The sequence below is a fragment of the Pseudophryne corroboree genome, chromosome 7 (assembly GCF_028390025.1).
Source record: "Pseudophryne corroboree isolate aPseCor3 chromosome 7, aPseCor3.hap2, whole genome shotgun sequence".
Lineage (NCBI taxonomy): Eukaryota > Metazoa > Chordata > Amphibia > Anura > Myobatrachidae > Pseudophryne > Pseudophryne corroboree.
In genome coordinates this window covers 229,606,207-229,622,081 of record NC_086450.1, presented here as the reverse complement: position 1 = coordinate 229,622,081, position 15,875 = coordinate 229,606,207, and the positions used below count along the sequence as shown (strand labels likewise).

Below are 15,875 nucleotides of genomic sequence, written 5' to 3'. Positions count from 1 at the left end.
GTAAAATGACAGGCTAGGATGGCACAGATTCACTAGAATCTGGTCCTGGCAAGGAGTCAAATGACATTATGTAATATACTGAGGTGGTGTCACAGCAGAAGCAGAACAGAATGTCTCCTGGAATCTTATCAGTCAATCTAACCACCACCCTTGACTCTTCACCTGGATGACAAAGCATCCATGTCCAATAGAAATGTAAGGAAACGGACAAGGGTGCAGGGGTTAATACATTATAAGGAGGATAGAGTTTTATTGAATGTTTAGGATCTGGCATACTCCAGAATAGTGGAAGGTCACTCAATAGCTGAGTGATTGAAGCCATTCATAGACAAACTGGTGCCTCTGGGAATACAGGGGACAATTCAGCATGGATTGCTTTTGAGACTGAAACTGCGACTGTCTGAAAACTGCTACTGCTAAAAATTGCATGTGAAGAGCACCCCTGACATGGTAAAAGACGCCAACCGATGTGATTGCAACTCTACGTATGCATTCACAGAATTGCAATCCCTATGTAGGAACAGAGTATATTCGACAGTTGCAGTTGACCCATGCACAGTCGCACCGGCACCATGTTTTTAATTGTAAGTGATCGCAACGGACATCAGATATACGCCCAAAAACACCCAAGACACACCTGCGTTTTCCCAACCACTCCCCACAAACGCCATGTTGCCTCCCACAAACGGTCACTTCCTGTCAAACAACTTGCAATTGCATCTCACCGAGCCTGCGAACGCATGGCAATCACAATGCAGCCTTCAGGTGTCGTTAATGCTGAGAAATATATGCAGGTACTTATTCATCATGAAATACTTTCAGAGAGGCGTCTGACTGGATCCAGTTTTTTTTTTCCCGTTAAAGAATGCATGGCGCTGCATAGGACAGCTATCAGGGCAGCAATTAATGGGAAAGGGTCAGAACAACCATTGGCAAGACATTTTGCCGAACTGAAACATAATAGATAATCTGATAATAGATCATGTCCCAGAAAGCAAGAGACGAGGTTACAAACAAACAATTACTCTGGAGTCAAAATGGATTTATACCCTAGATACAGTAAAACCTAGGGATCTAAATGGTAATTTTTTAAGAAGTTGTTACTGGTCTGCCCGTTGCTAGATACATTGTATCTGTGATGAGAAGTAATACATCTGTTCCTTTTTCGGAGAGTACGTATCTGAGGATGTTTTTGCCAGTTCGCAGATTATAACATTCTGCTTGATATTATTGATTAAACTAAAGTTTCTTATCTAACTGGAAGTATTAGAGCGCACACTCTTAAATCGATCTGTTTCTAGTAGTTTTTTTCAATCTTGGTGTTTTGATATGGCACTTGTATGTATGGCGTCTGGTTGGCGTGATAACCAGAGATGTGAGCGGGAGGTTAGAGGTGGGACAGCGTTCCGGAAGTGCCTCCCGCCCGGTTAACGGAAGCTAAAGCCGGCCAAAGCTAACTGCACGGTGTGTGTTTATAAGGTATGTCTTTTATGCTCATTTTGTAAGTATACAGCCAGATGAAGGGTAATAAACACGAAACGTTGCATCATGCTCAAGTGTCCAGAGGTGTTATTTGATGTAAGACCACTGAGTGACTATACTTGGAATCGCTGTATGATATATTTACGGCACCGTGGTATTGGAATTTACAGACGAGTGTGACGGCCATTTGCACTCACCATTCCTAGATGTGGAGTGCAACACGGTATGTGAGCACATTATAAATAGAATAGGGGCTTTGCACGCACTATATTAACTAACAATAATAAACAGTGGAGTTTAAGTTCATGTATTGATCAATGCATTTAAGTCTGCAGCCCCCGGCAAGGGACCCCACTATACTGCAGGTCCTAATCTATTGCTCAAAATAATTACTATAAAAATAGCCATCACTAGTGTTAAACTTTAGGTATGCGCTACCTGGTCTAAAGCTCACAGCAACTTTACTTTTAAAGGTGAGACAGCTACCAGTACACCTGTTGTAAAGCACCTAGGGAAATAGCTGACACAAGCTATAATAAATAAGGTAAAACATGCACCCTTGGAAAGAGGTAAATGCTTATGTGCATTGCGCAGCTTAGGATCCTCATAAAAAAAATGACCAAATGAGTAGGAACTTTTTTCAAACCCCAACACCGTACGCTTGGGCTTTGTCAGTCAAACTTTGTGCACCTCACTACATATAGCAGATGGAGGCAACCAAAGTGCCGGTACATGAAATGAATACACAAGTTATTGAGAAAACTGCACAATTTGTTTAGAAATAGCAGGAATAATAGGCAATAACTAATGATGATACTTAGGGCTAAAAGTCAATGGGGGGAATTCAAATGTTTGAAAAGTCAGTTGAGTGTCTGTTTTTTCCTGTCTATTAGATAGGAAAAAACAGACACCCAACTGACTTTTCAAACAATTGAATCTCCCCCATTGCCTCCAAGTTGCCGGAGGCGTGGGACTTTGTAGGAGTGCGCGCGTTTTTTTAAAAGCAGCAATCATTACAAGGCGAAAACAACCCCATAAGCCACTTCCCCCCCCTTCCCCCTCCCATGTGAAACAGGAGTAGCTTAATGACGGGGCAAAAACAGACGTGAGTGCGGCTGCTTCAGAAGCATAGATTTGTTTTTAGATTGATTACAGGAATGCAAATTTTTTTTTACAAACCTTAGCAATGGATTGGAAAAGTTGGGGCCTTTTCGATGGGGAAGGGTATTGTGGCACAGTGTTACTACAAGTAGATAATGTCAGAGAAAAACATGCAGCCATGTTCTATTGCAGGATAATTATGTTCTTATTTCTGAAGCCTTGAGCTACTACTACTATGGCACTGAGAGATATAGGAAACCGTCATAATTGTGTTGTGCAGTGATTGTGCTCACCCTGGTTTATTAATTACATGCCTTTATCATCTATAAACACAAAAGTGGTCCAAGGACGAATGCTTGCATATCCCCAATAACCAGCCCTCCCTGGAAGAGACTTGCCCGATGTACACATTGTAAAGAGCCAACTTACCTCTTTGTGGGAATCCTTGTGAGCCTCAAGTGTCTTCATGATCGTCAGCTCAGCATAATTTTTAAACCTGGCTGGCTGGTTCCGCAAAATTTCACGCAGTACTCTTAAGGCCAAGGCTCGAATTGCATGCTGGGAAATAAAATAGTGACAATAACCACTAGTTCTCAAAGCAAAATATCATCACACATTGCCCAGTTCTACACTAGAACATAAGTTTAGAAGAATTGCATAAAGATTAGTGCAACCTACTGCTCTCTATAATGAGTTATCTTAATCCAAGAGTAATTCAAGATTTAGAGAGCCTCCCCCCATATGTATTTGGGAATAGATCCAGCAACTTTCATGTCATACCCCTTTTCAAATGACGTGAAAAAAATGTTGTCAGTGGAAATGGCTCAACCCAGGTCCAGTGACCTCAGAAATCTAACCCTGCAAGCGAGCAGGGATCATCCCAAAATGACCAGTGTAAATGGGTCTCACGGGTCTTCCGACCATACCTCCTAACTGCAGTGTCCCCTAGGATGTCGGGAAGTTGGGGGACAGGTTGCCTGCTCTGCCTGCTATGAAGACTGAGCAGCGGTACTTGTAAAGGATGGATGCTACGTCCTGTAAACAGAGGAGGCTGGGGGCAGCCCAGCAGCTGCCAGAGTGCTGGCCGCACCTCCAGCAAGACGTGGAGCCGCATCAATGAGGGGGTATGGCCTAAAGACACCGAGCCACGCCCCGGGGTCCCGACAAGATGCACCCGCGTGCAGTGTAAACTGCTCCGATCTGTGAATAATCCAGATCAGAGCAGTGGTAGGTCTGTCCAGAGTCTGACCTTGCTTGGAATTGTCCCAGGTCAAACCCAGAACTGAGTTGGAAAAGGGGTAATCAGTGATCAAGCCTACGCTTTCACTATGAAATGTAGTATGTGAATGTAGTTTGCGTTGGACATGGGAAGGGTATTTAACATTTTAAAAAAAAATTGGAGGAAATTCTTACATCTTTGTCTCCTAGAGTTTCCAGCAAGAGAAGGAGGATAGTTTTAAAATGCTCCTCCCAAACTCCAAGGTTGTCTTCTCGTGTTATCTTCAGTAGCTCACAAAGGGCTCCTTTTCTCTCCTCCACCCGTTCATTGTGATTGGACAGTTCCTTCAAAAGGTCAGCGACTAGGTCAGAGTGATCAATGGAAACTGTAAGGCACATGAGATGTAAAATGTATCAAAGGAAAAGCAAAGTTTATATAGCTATTATTAATAAAAGCTGCTTAGTTGTGAAGTTAATAGAGAAAAAAAAACCTGGAGGCAACAAACCATCACGTAGCTGGTCCATATCATCATCAAAGACAGCTTCCTTCAGAGCAGTTTTGTCATAGCTATTTATTGAGTCAGAGTAAGGATAAGGGTTGTACTCTCGTCCTCGTGGCCCACTGAAAGCACGTGGTGGTTGAGTGTTTAGCAATGAAGTCTTGTTATCTAATGCCATCCGTCCTCCTTCCACCACATCAGAACCTCCACGGAGGTCACTCACAGGAGATGCCATTCCAGCCTCTCGGGAGACCTGTAATAAAAATTCTGCAATTCTAAAAAAAATCATACTTCAAACTTTAAAACTTTAGATGAAAACCTGTAGGGTTGTAGCAGGCTAATAAAGAAGCACCAGATGCAGTGGTAGATGTACGTAATTCTTAATGATTCTCTCTATGTAGCTTGCATTTCCAGCAAATCATGAGCATGCCACTTAAACGAAAACAGATGACAATGGTTCTCCAATGCATATTCAAAAGATTAATAGATGCAATGGTGGTTGCATGAAATTATTATTAGTATTATTTCAGTATATGTATATAATGGTCATAAAATATAAACATGAACCAAAAATGAAGTACCATAAAGTAGAGTTTAAAAAAATGAAACATAACAGAAAAGAAACACAATATCAAATTAATGAGAAAAATGTATAAACAGCCAGTCACTTTTACAGATGTGTCCTCATACATCATTGCTGCAGTCACACTGAATAGCTCCTCTCGGCGTGCCAGGTACCATGAGACTCTGCTGACATTGGGCGTCTTTTCTGCCAAAAATACGTTTTAGTCGCAATGTGATAAGATTAGGATGCAACAGGAGACTGCTGATTAACTTGATATGCGACACTTGTATGAGGGGTGTGCAATAAGATTCAGAATTTGCAGAGCATAGGTAGAGTAGATACAATCTGACAAGTTCTTGTGAAAAGTCAAAACACAGAATCGTATATAAGCAGCACTGAAAACCAAAAAAGAGGTCAGCATGTTCTCTTCCTTCATGAACCTGATATAGAGATCAACAGAGACCACTGGAGAGCTATGATCTTCCACGACTACAAGCTACTTTTGGGGAGGAAGCATTATCTCAAAACACTCAGAGATCCATACACTTGATACTCCACAAAAAGCTTGGCCTGATCAAGGTTTTTGCACTCTGGGTGCCCCATCAGCTAACTCGAGGCAGGAAGCATGGGTGACATGGTGCCGCAACATGCTGGCCAGGTTTGATGGCGGCCGCTCAAACTCTTTCTGGGATATCATCAATGTCAATGAATCCAGGAATTGCAGTTTCGACCCAGAGACCAAACAATAGTCGGCCCAGTGGAACCCAGACAGAGGAGCGACGCCACAGCAGTTCCGCCATGAGCACAGCATGGCCAAGCAGATGGCTGTTTTTATGGCCAAGACTGGTCATGTATCTACTGTACCACCTGTGCAGCAGCGCACGGTCACGTGGGACTGGAACGCCAACCAACGCCTGCTGCAAGTGCTGGAAGCTAATTCCAGGCATCATCTTAGTACTTGCACTTGTGGTGCCCTTCTCCATCACGACAATGCACATGCCCACAAGTCCATGAACTCATCCAAGAGCTTGGTCACCCGCCGTACAGTACAGACCTGGCCCTCTGTGACTTCTGTGTGTTCCCTTAAATCAAGTACGAAATGCGTGGGTTTTGTCTCGAGTCACCTGAAACTGCAGTGGAGACCTTTATCCAGTATGTAGAAAAATAAGATTTTGCACTTACCGGTAAATCTATTTCTCGTAGTCCGTAGAGGATGCTGGGACTCTGTAAGGACCATAGGGAATAGACGGGCTCCGCAGGAGACATGGGCACTTTAAGAAAGACTTTAGACTCTGGGTGTGGACTGGCTCCTCCCTGTATGCCCCTCCTCCAGACCTCAGTTAGAGAAACTGTAACCAGAGGAGATGGACAGTACGAGGAAAGGATTTTTGTTAATCCAAGGGCAAGATTCATACCAGCCACACCGTATAACCTGTGATAAACTACCCAGTTAACAGTATGAACAAACAACATAGTCTCGGTCCAAACCGATGAACTATAATATAACCCTTCTGTAAGCAATAACTATATACAAGTCTTGCAGAAGAAGTCCGCACTTGGGACGGGCGCCCAGCATCCTCTACGGACTACGAGAAATAGATTTACCGGTAAGTGTAAAATCTTATTTTCTCTAACGTCCTAGAGGATGCTGGGACTCCGTAAGGACCATGGGGATTATACCAAAGCTCCCAAACGGGCGGGAGAGTGCGGATGACTCTGCAGCACCGATTGAGCAAACAGGAGGTCCTCTTCAGCCAGGGTATCAAACTTATAGAACTTTGCAAAAGTGTTTGACCCCGACCAAGTAGCAGCTCGGCACAGCTGTAGTGCAGAGACCCCTCGGGAAGCCGCCCAAGACGAGCCCACCTTCCTAGTGGAATGGGCCTTAACCGATTTCGGTAACGGCAATCCTGCCGTATAATGCGCCTGCTGAATCGTGTTACAGATCCAGCGAAGCCCTGACCACATCAAGGGACTCGGAATCCTCCAAGTCACGTGTAGCCACAGGCACGACAATAGGTTGGTTCATATGAAAGGATGAGACCACCTTAGGTAGGAATTGAGGACGGGTCCGCAACTCCGCTCTATCCATATGGAAAACCAGATAGGGGCTTTTATGTGATAAAGCCGCCAATTCCGAAACTCGCCTAGCCGAAGCCAAGGCTAACAACATGACCACCTTCCAAGTGAGAAATTTCAACTCCACTGTTTTAAGTGGTTCAAACCAATGTGACTTAAGGAAACTTAACACCACGTTAAGGTCCCAAGGCGCCACCGGAGGAATAAAAGGAGGCTGAATATGCAGTACTCCCTTCACAAAAGTCTGTACTTCAGGTAACGAGGCCAATTCCTTTTGAAAGAAAATGGATAAGGCCGAAATCTGAACTTTAATGGAGCCTAATTTTAGGCCCAAATTCACTCCAGTTTGTAGGAAGTGAAGAAAACGGCCTAGATGGAATTCTTCCGTAGGAGCATTCCTGGCCTCACACCAAGAAACATATTTTCGCCATATTCGGTGATAATGTTTAGACGTCACGTCCTTCCTAGCCTTTATTAGCGTAGGAATGACCTCATCCGGAAAACCTTTTTCCGCTAGGATCCGGCGTTCAACCGCCATGCCGTCAAACGCAGCCGTGGTAAGTCTTGGAACAGACAGGGACCTTGTTGTAACAGGTCCTGCCTTAGAGGAAGAGGCCACGGATCTTCTGTGAGCATTTCTTGCAGATCCGGATACCAGGTCCTTCGTGGCCAATCTGGAACAATGAGAATTGTTCTCACTCCTCTTTTTCTTATTATCCTCAACACCTTGGGTATGAGAGGAAGAGGAGGAAACACATATACCGACTGGAACACCCACGGTGTCACTAGGGCGTCCACAGCTACCGCCTGAGGCTTGACCTGGCGCAATACCTTTGTAGCTTTTTGTTGAGACGGGATGCCATCATGTCTATTTGGGGTAGGCCCCATCGACCTGCGATGTGCGTGAAGACTTCCTGATGAAGTCCCCACTCTCCCGGATGCAGATCGTGTCTGCTGAGGAAGTCTGCTTCCCAGTTGTCCACTCCCGGAATGAACACTGCTGACAGAGCGCTTACATGATTCTCCGCCCAGCGAAGAATTCTGGTGGCTTCCGCCATTGCCACTCTGCTCCTTGTGCCGCCTTGGCGGTTTACATGAGCTACTGCGGTGATGTTGTCTGACTGGATCAGAACTGGTCGATTGCGAAGTAAGATCTCCGCCTGACGTAGGGCGTTGTATATGGCCCTTAGTTCCAGGATGTTGATGTGAAGACAAGTCTCTTGACTTGACCAAAGTCCTTGGAAATTTTTTCCCTGTGTGACTGCTTCCCAACCTCGGAGGCTCGCGTCCGTGGTCACCAGGATCCAGTCCTGAATGCCGAACCTGCGGCCTTCCAGGAGGTGAGCACTGTGCAGCCACCACAGGAGAGATAACCTGGCTCTGGGAGACAGGGTGATCCTTTGATGCATTTGTAAATGAGACCCGGACCATTTGTCCAGTAGGTCCCATTGAAAAGTCCTCGCATGGAACCTGCCGAAGGGGATGGCCTCGTACGATGCCACCATCTTCCCCAGGACACGGGTGCAGTGAAGCACTGAAACCTTTTTTGGCTTTAATAGGTTCCTGACCAGAGCTATGAGCTCCTGAGCCTTTTCCATCGGAAGGAAAACCTTTTTCTATTCTGTGTCCAGAATTAGGCCCAAAAAGGTCAGACGCGTTGTAGGAACCAGCTGGGACTTCGGAATATTGAGAATCCAGCCGTGCTGTTGCAACATCCTCACTGACAGTGACACGCTGTCCAGTAACTTCTCTCGAGATCTCGCCTTTATGAGGAGATCGTCCAAGTATGGGATAATTGTGACACCCTGCTTGCGCAGGAGCACCATCATTTCCGCCATTACCTTGGTGAAAATTCTCGGGGCCGTGGAAAGCCAAAACGGCAACGTCTGAAATTGGTAATGACAGTCCTGTACCGCAAATCTCAGGAACGCCTGGTGAGGAAGAAAAATCGGAACATGAAGGTAAGCATCCTTTATGTCCAGGGAAACCATCCAATCCCCCCCCCCCCCCCCCCCCCCTCCAGGCTGGCGATGACCGCTCTGAGCGATTCCATCTTGAACTTGAACTCTTTCAAGCTTTTTCAAGTACAGGTTCAGGGATTCCAGATTCAAAATGGGTCTGACCGAACCGTCCGGTTTCGGAACCACAAACAGGGTTGAGTAATACCCCTTTCCTTGCTGGAGAAGAGGAACCTTGACTATCACCTGTTGCAGGTACAATTTTTGAATTGCAGTTAACACTAACTCCCTTTCTGACGGAGAAGCTGGCAGAGCCGATTTGAAAAACCGGCGAAGAGGTATCTCTTCGAATTCCAGCCTGTATCCCTGAGAAACAATCTCTATTGCCCAGGGATCCACCTGTGAGTGAACCCAGACGTGGCTGAAAAATCGAAGACGTGCCCCCACTTGATCTGGCCCCCCCAGGGAAGTCCCAGCGTCATGCGGTGGATTTTGCAGACGTAGGGGGGGACTTCTGCTCCTGGGAACTAGCTGTGTGCAGCTTTTTTCCCTTGCCTTTACCTCTGGCAAGAAAGGACGATCCCCGTACCTTTTTGCTTTTATTTGAACGAAAGGACTGCATTTGGTAATGAGGTGCCTTCTTAGTATGTTGTGGGGGAACATAAGGTAAAAAATTCGATTTACCAGCCGTAGCAGTATAGACAAGGTCCGAGAGGCCTTCTCCAAACAACTCCTCCCCCTTGTAAGGCAACGACTCCATATGCCGCTTTGAGTCGGCATCCCCCGTCCACTGTCGGGTCCACAAGAGTCACCTAGCAGAAATAGACATAGCATTTATTCTGGAGCTTAGTAAACAAATGTCTCTTTGAGCATCCCTCATATATAACGCAGCATCCTTGATATGCTCTAGGGTCATTAGAATGGTATCCTTATCTAGGGTCTCAATCTCCGTAGACAAGGAATCTGTCCATGCTGCGACAGCACTACAAACCCAGGCCGATGCCATAGCCGGCCTAACAATAGTACCAGAATGTGTGTATATGTACTTCATGGTAACTTCCTGCTTACGATCCGCAGGATCCTTGAGGGTAGCTGTATCCTGGGAAGGCAGTGCCACCTTCTTGGATAAGCGTGTCAACGCCTTGTCTACTTTAGGCGAAGATTCCCATCGTATCCTGTCCTTTTGTGGAAAGGGATACGCCATAAGAATCCTTTTGGGAACTTGTAGTCTCCTGTCTGGAGATTCCCAAGCCTTTTCGCACAATTCGCTTAGCTCAAATGAGGACGGAAAGGAGATCTCAGGCTTTTTCTCTTTATACCTGTGTACCCTCGTGTCAGGGACAGGGGGTTCCTCAGTAATATGCAAAACCTCTTTAATAGCAATGATCATGTAACGAATACCTTTAGCCACTTTTGGCTGTAATTTTGCATCCTCATAGTCGACACTGGAATCTGAATTCGTGTCGGAATCTGTGTCAGTGATCTGGGATAATGTGCGTTTCTGAGACCCAGAAGGTCCCGGTGCCACTGGGACAGGCATGGTCTGACTGCCTGACAGATCCCTAGCCTCAGTCTTGTCTAATCTCTTATGCAATAAATTTACATTAGCATTCAAGACATTCCACATATCCATCCAGTCCGGTGTCGGCGTTGCCGACGACGACCTGACAATCATGCACTCCCCCTCCTCCTTAGGCGAGCCTTCATCGTCAAACATGTCGACACACGCGTACTGACACACTCCACACACACAGGGAAACTCTTTTCTGAAGACAGGTTCCCCTTTAGGCCCTTTGGAGAGACAGAGAGAGAGTATGCCAGCACACACCCCAGCGCTCTATGACCCCGGAGAAAAACACAGAATGTTTACCCAGTAGCGCTGCTGTAATGTATAATCGGCAATTTTGTGCCCCCCCTCTACTTTAAAACCCTCTTTCACAGTGTGTCAAGCAGGGGTGAGTCCGGAGAGCTTCCTCTCAGCGGTGCTGTGGAGAGAAAATGGCGTTGGTGAGTGCTGAGGGAGAAGACCCGCCCCCTCGGCGGCGGGCTTCTGTCCCCCTCAAACTTAATAAAATATGGCGGGGGCTATTTTATATACATGTACAGTGCCCACATATACATGTATATAGTCATTTGCCATAGGAGAAGTATTCTATTGTTGCCCAGGGTGCCCCCCCTGCGCCCTGCACCCTTACAGTGACCGGAGTGTGTGAGGTGTATGGGAGCACTGCAGCTGTACGTTACCTCAGTGAAGCACCCGAGGGCTTCTGCCGCCTCAGTAGTCTTCTTTCTTCGTTTCTTCCGGCTCTGTGAGGAGAACGGCGGCGCGGCTCTGGGATGAACGCCCAGGACAAACCTGTGGTCCACTCCCTCTGGAGCTAATGGTGTCCAGTAGCCGAGAAGCAGAGCCTATCATTTAAGTAGGTCTGCTCCTCTCTCCTCAGTCCCTCGATGCAGGGAGTCTGTTGCCAGCAGAGCTCCCTGAAAATAAGAAAAAAACCTAACAAAATGCTTTCTTAGCAGGAAACTCAGGAAAGCTCCCTGCAGTGCACCCATCTTCCTCTGGGCACAGTCTAAAACTGAGGTCTGTAGGAGGGGCATAGAGGAAGAAGCCAGTGCACACCCAGAGTCTAAAGTCCTTCTTAAAGTGCCCATGTCTCCTGCGGAGCCCGTCTATTCCCCATGGTCCTTACGGAGTCCCAGCATCCTCTAGGACGTTAGAGAAACATACCTATTTAGGACTGGTCCAGCTGCTTTACCAAGTGGTTTAACACATGCAACTTTGCCTAGACTCATCTAGTGAATATTTAAAAAAAATAAATAAGATTTTACTTACCGGTAAATCTATTTCTCGTAGTCCGTAGTGGATGCTGGGGACTCCGTAAGGACCATGGGGAATAGACGGGCTCCGCAGGAGACATGGGCACTTTAAGAAGGACTTTAGACTCTGGGTGTGCACTGGCTTCTCCCTCTATGCCCCTCCTACAGACCTCAGTTAGAGAAACTGTGCCCGGAAGAGCTGACAGTACAAGGAAAGGATTTTGGAATCCAGGGCAAGACTCATACCAGCCACACCAATCACACCGTATAACTTGTGATAAACTTACCCAGTTAACAGTATGAACAACAATAGAGCATCAGATCAACCCTGATGCAACTATAACATAACCCTTATGTAAGCAATAACTATATACAAGCATTGCAGAAGAAGTCCGCACTTGGGACGGGCGCCCAGCATCCACTACGGACTACGAGAAATAGATTTACCGGTAAGTAAAATCTTATTTTCTCTAACGTCCTAGTGGATGCTGGGGACTCCGTAAGGACCATGGGGATTATACCAAAGCTCCCAAACGGGCGGGAGAGTGCGGATGACTCTGCAGCACCGAATGAGCAAACACAAGGTCCTCCTCAGCCAGGGTATCAAACTTGTAGAACTTTGCAAAAGTGTTTGAATCCGACCAAGTAGCTGCTTGGCAAAGCTGTAATGCCGAGACCCCTCGGGCAGCCTCCCAAGAAGAGCCCACCTTCCTTGTGGAATGGGCTTTTACTGATTTTGGCAGAGGCAATCCAGCTGCAGAATGAGCCTGCTGAATCGTGTTACAGATCCAGCGAGCAATAGTTTGCTTTGAAGCAGGAGCACCCAGCTTGTTGGGTGCATACAGGATAAACAGCGACTCAGTTTTCCTGACTCTAGCCGTTCTGGCTACATAAACCTTCAAAGCCCTGACCACATCTAGTAACTCGGTATCCTCCAAGTCACGAGTAGCCACAGGCACCACAATAGGTTGGTTCATATGAAAAGATGACACCACTTTTGTCAGAAATTGCGGACGGGCCCGCAATTCTGCCCTTACCATATGGAAAACCAGATAGGGGCTTTTATGTGTCAAAGCCGCTAATTCTGACACACGCCTAGCTGAAGCCAAGGCTAATCGCATGACCACCTTCCACGTGAGAAATTTTAACTCCACGGTTTTAAGTGGCTCAAACCAGTGTGACTTCAGGAAACTCAACACCACGTTAACATCCCAAGGTGCCACTGGAGGCACAAAAGGGGGCTGAATATGCAGTACTCCCTTTACAAACGTCTGAACTTCAAGTAGAGAAGCCAGTTCTTTTTGAAAGAAAATGGATAGGGCCGAAATCTGGACCTTAATGGAACCCAATTTTAGGCCCAAAGTCACTCCCGACTGTAAGAAGTGAAGGAAACGGCCCAGCTGGAATTCCTCCGTAGGGGCATTTCTAGCCTCACACCAAGCAACATATTTTCGCCATATACGGTGATAATGTTTAGCCGTCACGTCCTTCCTAGCCTTTATCAGCGTAGGAATAACCTCATCCGGAATGCCTTTTTCTGCTAGGATCCGGCGTTCAACCGCCATGCCGTCAAACGCAGCCGCGGTAAGTCTTGGAACAGACAGGGCCCCTGTTGCAACAAGTCCTGTCTTAGAGGCAGAGGCCATGGGTCCTCTGTGAGCATTTCTTGCAGCTCTGGATACCAAGTCCTTCTTGGCCAATCCAGAACAATGAGTATTGTTCTCACTCCTCTTCTTCTTATGATTCTCAGCACCTTGGGTATGAGAGGAAGAGGAGGAAATACATAGACCGACTGGAACACCCACGGTGTCACTAGTGCGTCTACAGCTATCGCCTGAGGGTCTCTTGACCTGGCGCAATACCTCTGTAGCTTTTTGTTGAGGCGGGATGCCATCATGTCTACTTGTAGCAGTTCCCACCGACTTGCAATCTGCGTGAAGACTTCTTGATGAAGTCCCCACTCTCCCGGGTGGAGGTCGTGCCTGCTGAGGAAGTCTGCTTCCCAGTTGTCCAATCCCGGAATGAACACTGCTGACAGTGCTCTTACGTGATTCTCCGCCCAGCGAAGAATTCTGGTGGCTTCCGCCATCGCCACCCTGCTCCTTGTGCCGCCTTGGCGGTTTACATGAACCACTGCGGTGATGTTGTCTGACTGAATCAGCACCGATTGGTCGCGAAGCAGGGTCTCCGCTTGACGTAGGGCGTTGTATATGGCCCTTAGTTCCAGGATATTGATGTGAAGACAAGTCTCCTGACTTGACCACAGACCTTGGAAATTTCTTCCCTGTGTGACTACTCCCCACCCTCGGAGGCTTGCATCCGTGGTCACCAGGACCCAGTCCTGAATGCCGAATCTGCGGCCCTCGAGAAGGTGAGCACTCTGCAGCCACCACAGGAGAGACACCCTGGCCCTGGGGGATAGGGTGATCAGCCGATGCATTTGTAGATGTGATCCGGATCACTTGTCCAACAGATCCCATTGAAAGGTCTTCGCATGGAACCTGCCGAAGGGAATGGCCTCGTATGATGCCACCATCTTTCCCAGGACTCGCGTGCAGTGATGCGCCGACACCTGTTTTGGTTTTAATAGGTCTCTGACCAGTGTCATGAGCTCCTGAGCCTTCTCCATCGGGAGATAAACCCTCTTCTGGCCTGTGTCCAGAATCATGCCCAGGAAGGGCAGACGAGTCGTAGGAATCAACTGCGACTTTGGAATATTTAGAATCCAGTCGTGCTGTTGTAACACTTCCCGAGAGCGTGCTACGCTGATCAGCAACTGCTCTCTGGACCTTGCCTTTATGAGGAGATCGTCCAAGTATGGGATAATTGTGACTCCTTGCCGTCGCAGGAGCACCATCCTTTCCGCCATTACCTTGGTAAATATTCTCGGTGCCGTGGAGAGACCAAACGGCAACGTCTGGAATTGGTAATGACAATCCTGTACCACAAATCTGAGGTACTCCTGATGAGGTGGATAAATGGGGACATGAAGGTAAGCATCCTTTATGTCCAGAGACACCATAAAATCCCCCCCTTCCAGGCTTGCGATGACCGCTCTGAGCGATTCCATCTTGAACTTGAACCTTTTCAGGTATATGTTCAGGGATTTTAAATTCAATATGGGTCTGACCGAACCGTCCGGTTTCGGTACCACAAACATGGTCGAATAGTAACCCTTTCCTTGTTGAAGGAGGGGAACCTTGACCACCACCTGCTGAAGATACAATTTGTGAATTGCAGCTAACACTATTTCCCTCTCTAAGGGGGAAGCTGGCAGGGACGATTTGAGGTAACGGTGAGGGGGCATCTCTTCGAATTCCAGCTTGTATCCCTGAGACACACTCTCTATAGCCCAGGGATCCACCAGGGAGTGAACCCACTTGTGGCTGAAATTTCGGAGACGCGCCCCCACTGGGCCTAGCTCCGACTGTGGAGCCCCAGCGTCATGCGGTGGATTTAGTGGAAGCCGGGGAGGACTTCTGTTCCTGGGAACTAGCTGCATTGTGCAGCTTCTTTCCTCTACCCCTGCCTCTGGCAAGAAAGGACGCACCCCGGACTTTCTTGCCTTTTTGTGATCGAAAGGACTGCATTTGGTAATACAGTGCTTTCTTAGGTTGTGAGGGAACATATGGCAAAAAATTCGACTTTCCAGCCGTAGCTGTGGAGACCAGGTCCGAGAGACCCTCTCCAAACAATTCCTCACTCTTGTAAGGTAAAACCTCCATGTGCCTTTTTGAGTCGGCATCGCCTGTCCATTGCCGAGTCCACAGGACCCTTCTGGCAGAGATCGACATTGCATTTATTCTAGAGCCCAGTAGGCTAATGTCTCTTTGAGCATCTCTCATATATAGGACAGCGTCTTTTGTATGCCCCAGGGTCAGTAATATAGTATCCTTGTCCAAGGTATCAAGTTCCTCAGATAAGGTATCCGTCCATGCTGCTACAGCACTACACATCCAGGCCGACGCAATCGCCGGCCTTAGTAAGGTACCTGAATGTGTATAAATGGACTTCAGGGTACCCTCCTAATTTCTATCCGCAGCATCTTTTAGGGTGGCCGTATCCTGTGACGGCAGGGCTACCCTCTTGGATAAGCGTGTTAAAGCTTTGTCTACCCTATGGGAGGATTCCCAGCGTAACCTGTCCGTTGGA

At 47.2% G+C, this 15,875-nt stretch overlaps 1 protein-coding gene across 34 annotated transcripts in view; it reads right to left on the bottom strand.

The window, feature by feature from the left end:
* Positions 1-15,875, bottom strand: part of CLASP1 (cytoplasmic linker associated protein 1) — a 773,091-nt gene that overhangs the window by 103,961 nt on the left and 653,255 nt on the right. For 21 of the 34 annotated variants that reach the window (XM_063933995.1, XM_063933998.1, XM_063934002.1 and 18 more), the window contains 3 exons: positions 4,293-4,554; positions 3,997-4,187; positions 3,013-3,141 (listed from right to left, as the gene is read on the bottom strand). In XM_063933995.1, the coding sequence (XP_063790065.1) occupies positions 3,013-3,141; positions 3,997-4,187; positions 4,293-4,554 (582 nt within the window). The remainder of the gene's footprint in view (positions 1-3,012; positions 3,142-3,996; positions 4,188-4,292; positions 4,555-15,875) is intronic. The other 13 variants (XM_063933996.1, XM_063934005.1, XM_063934016.1 and 10 more) reach the window with 1 other exon arrangement.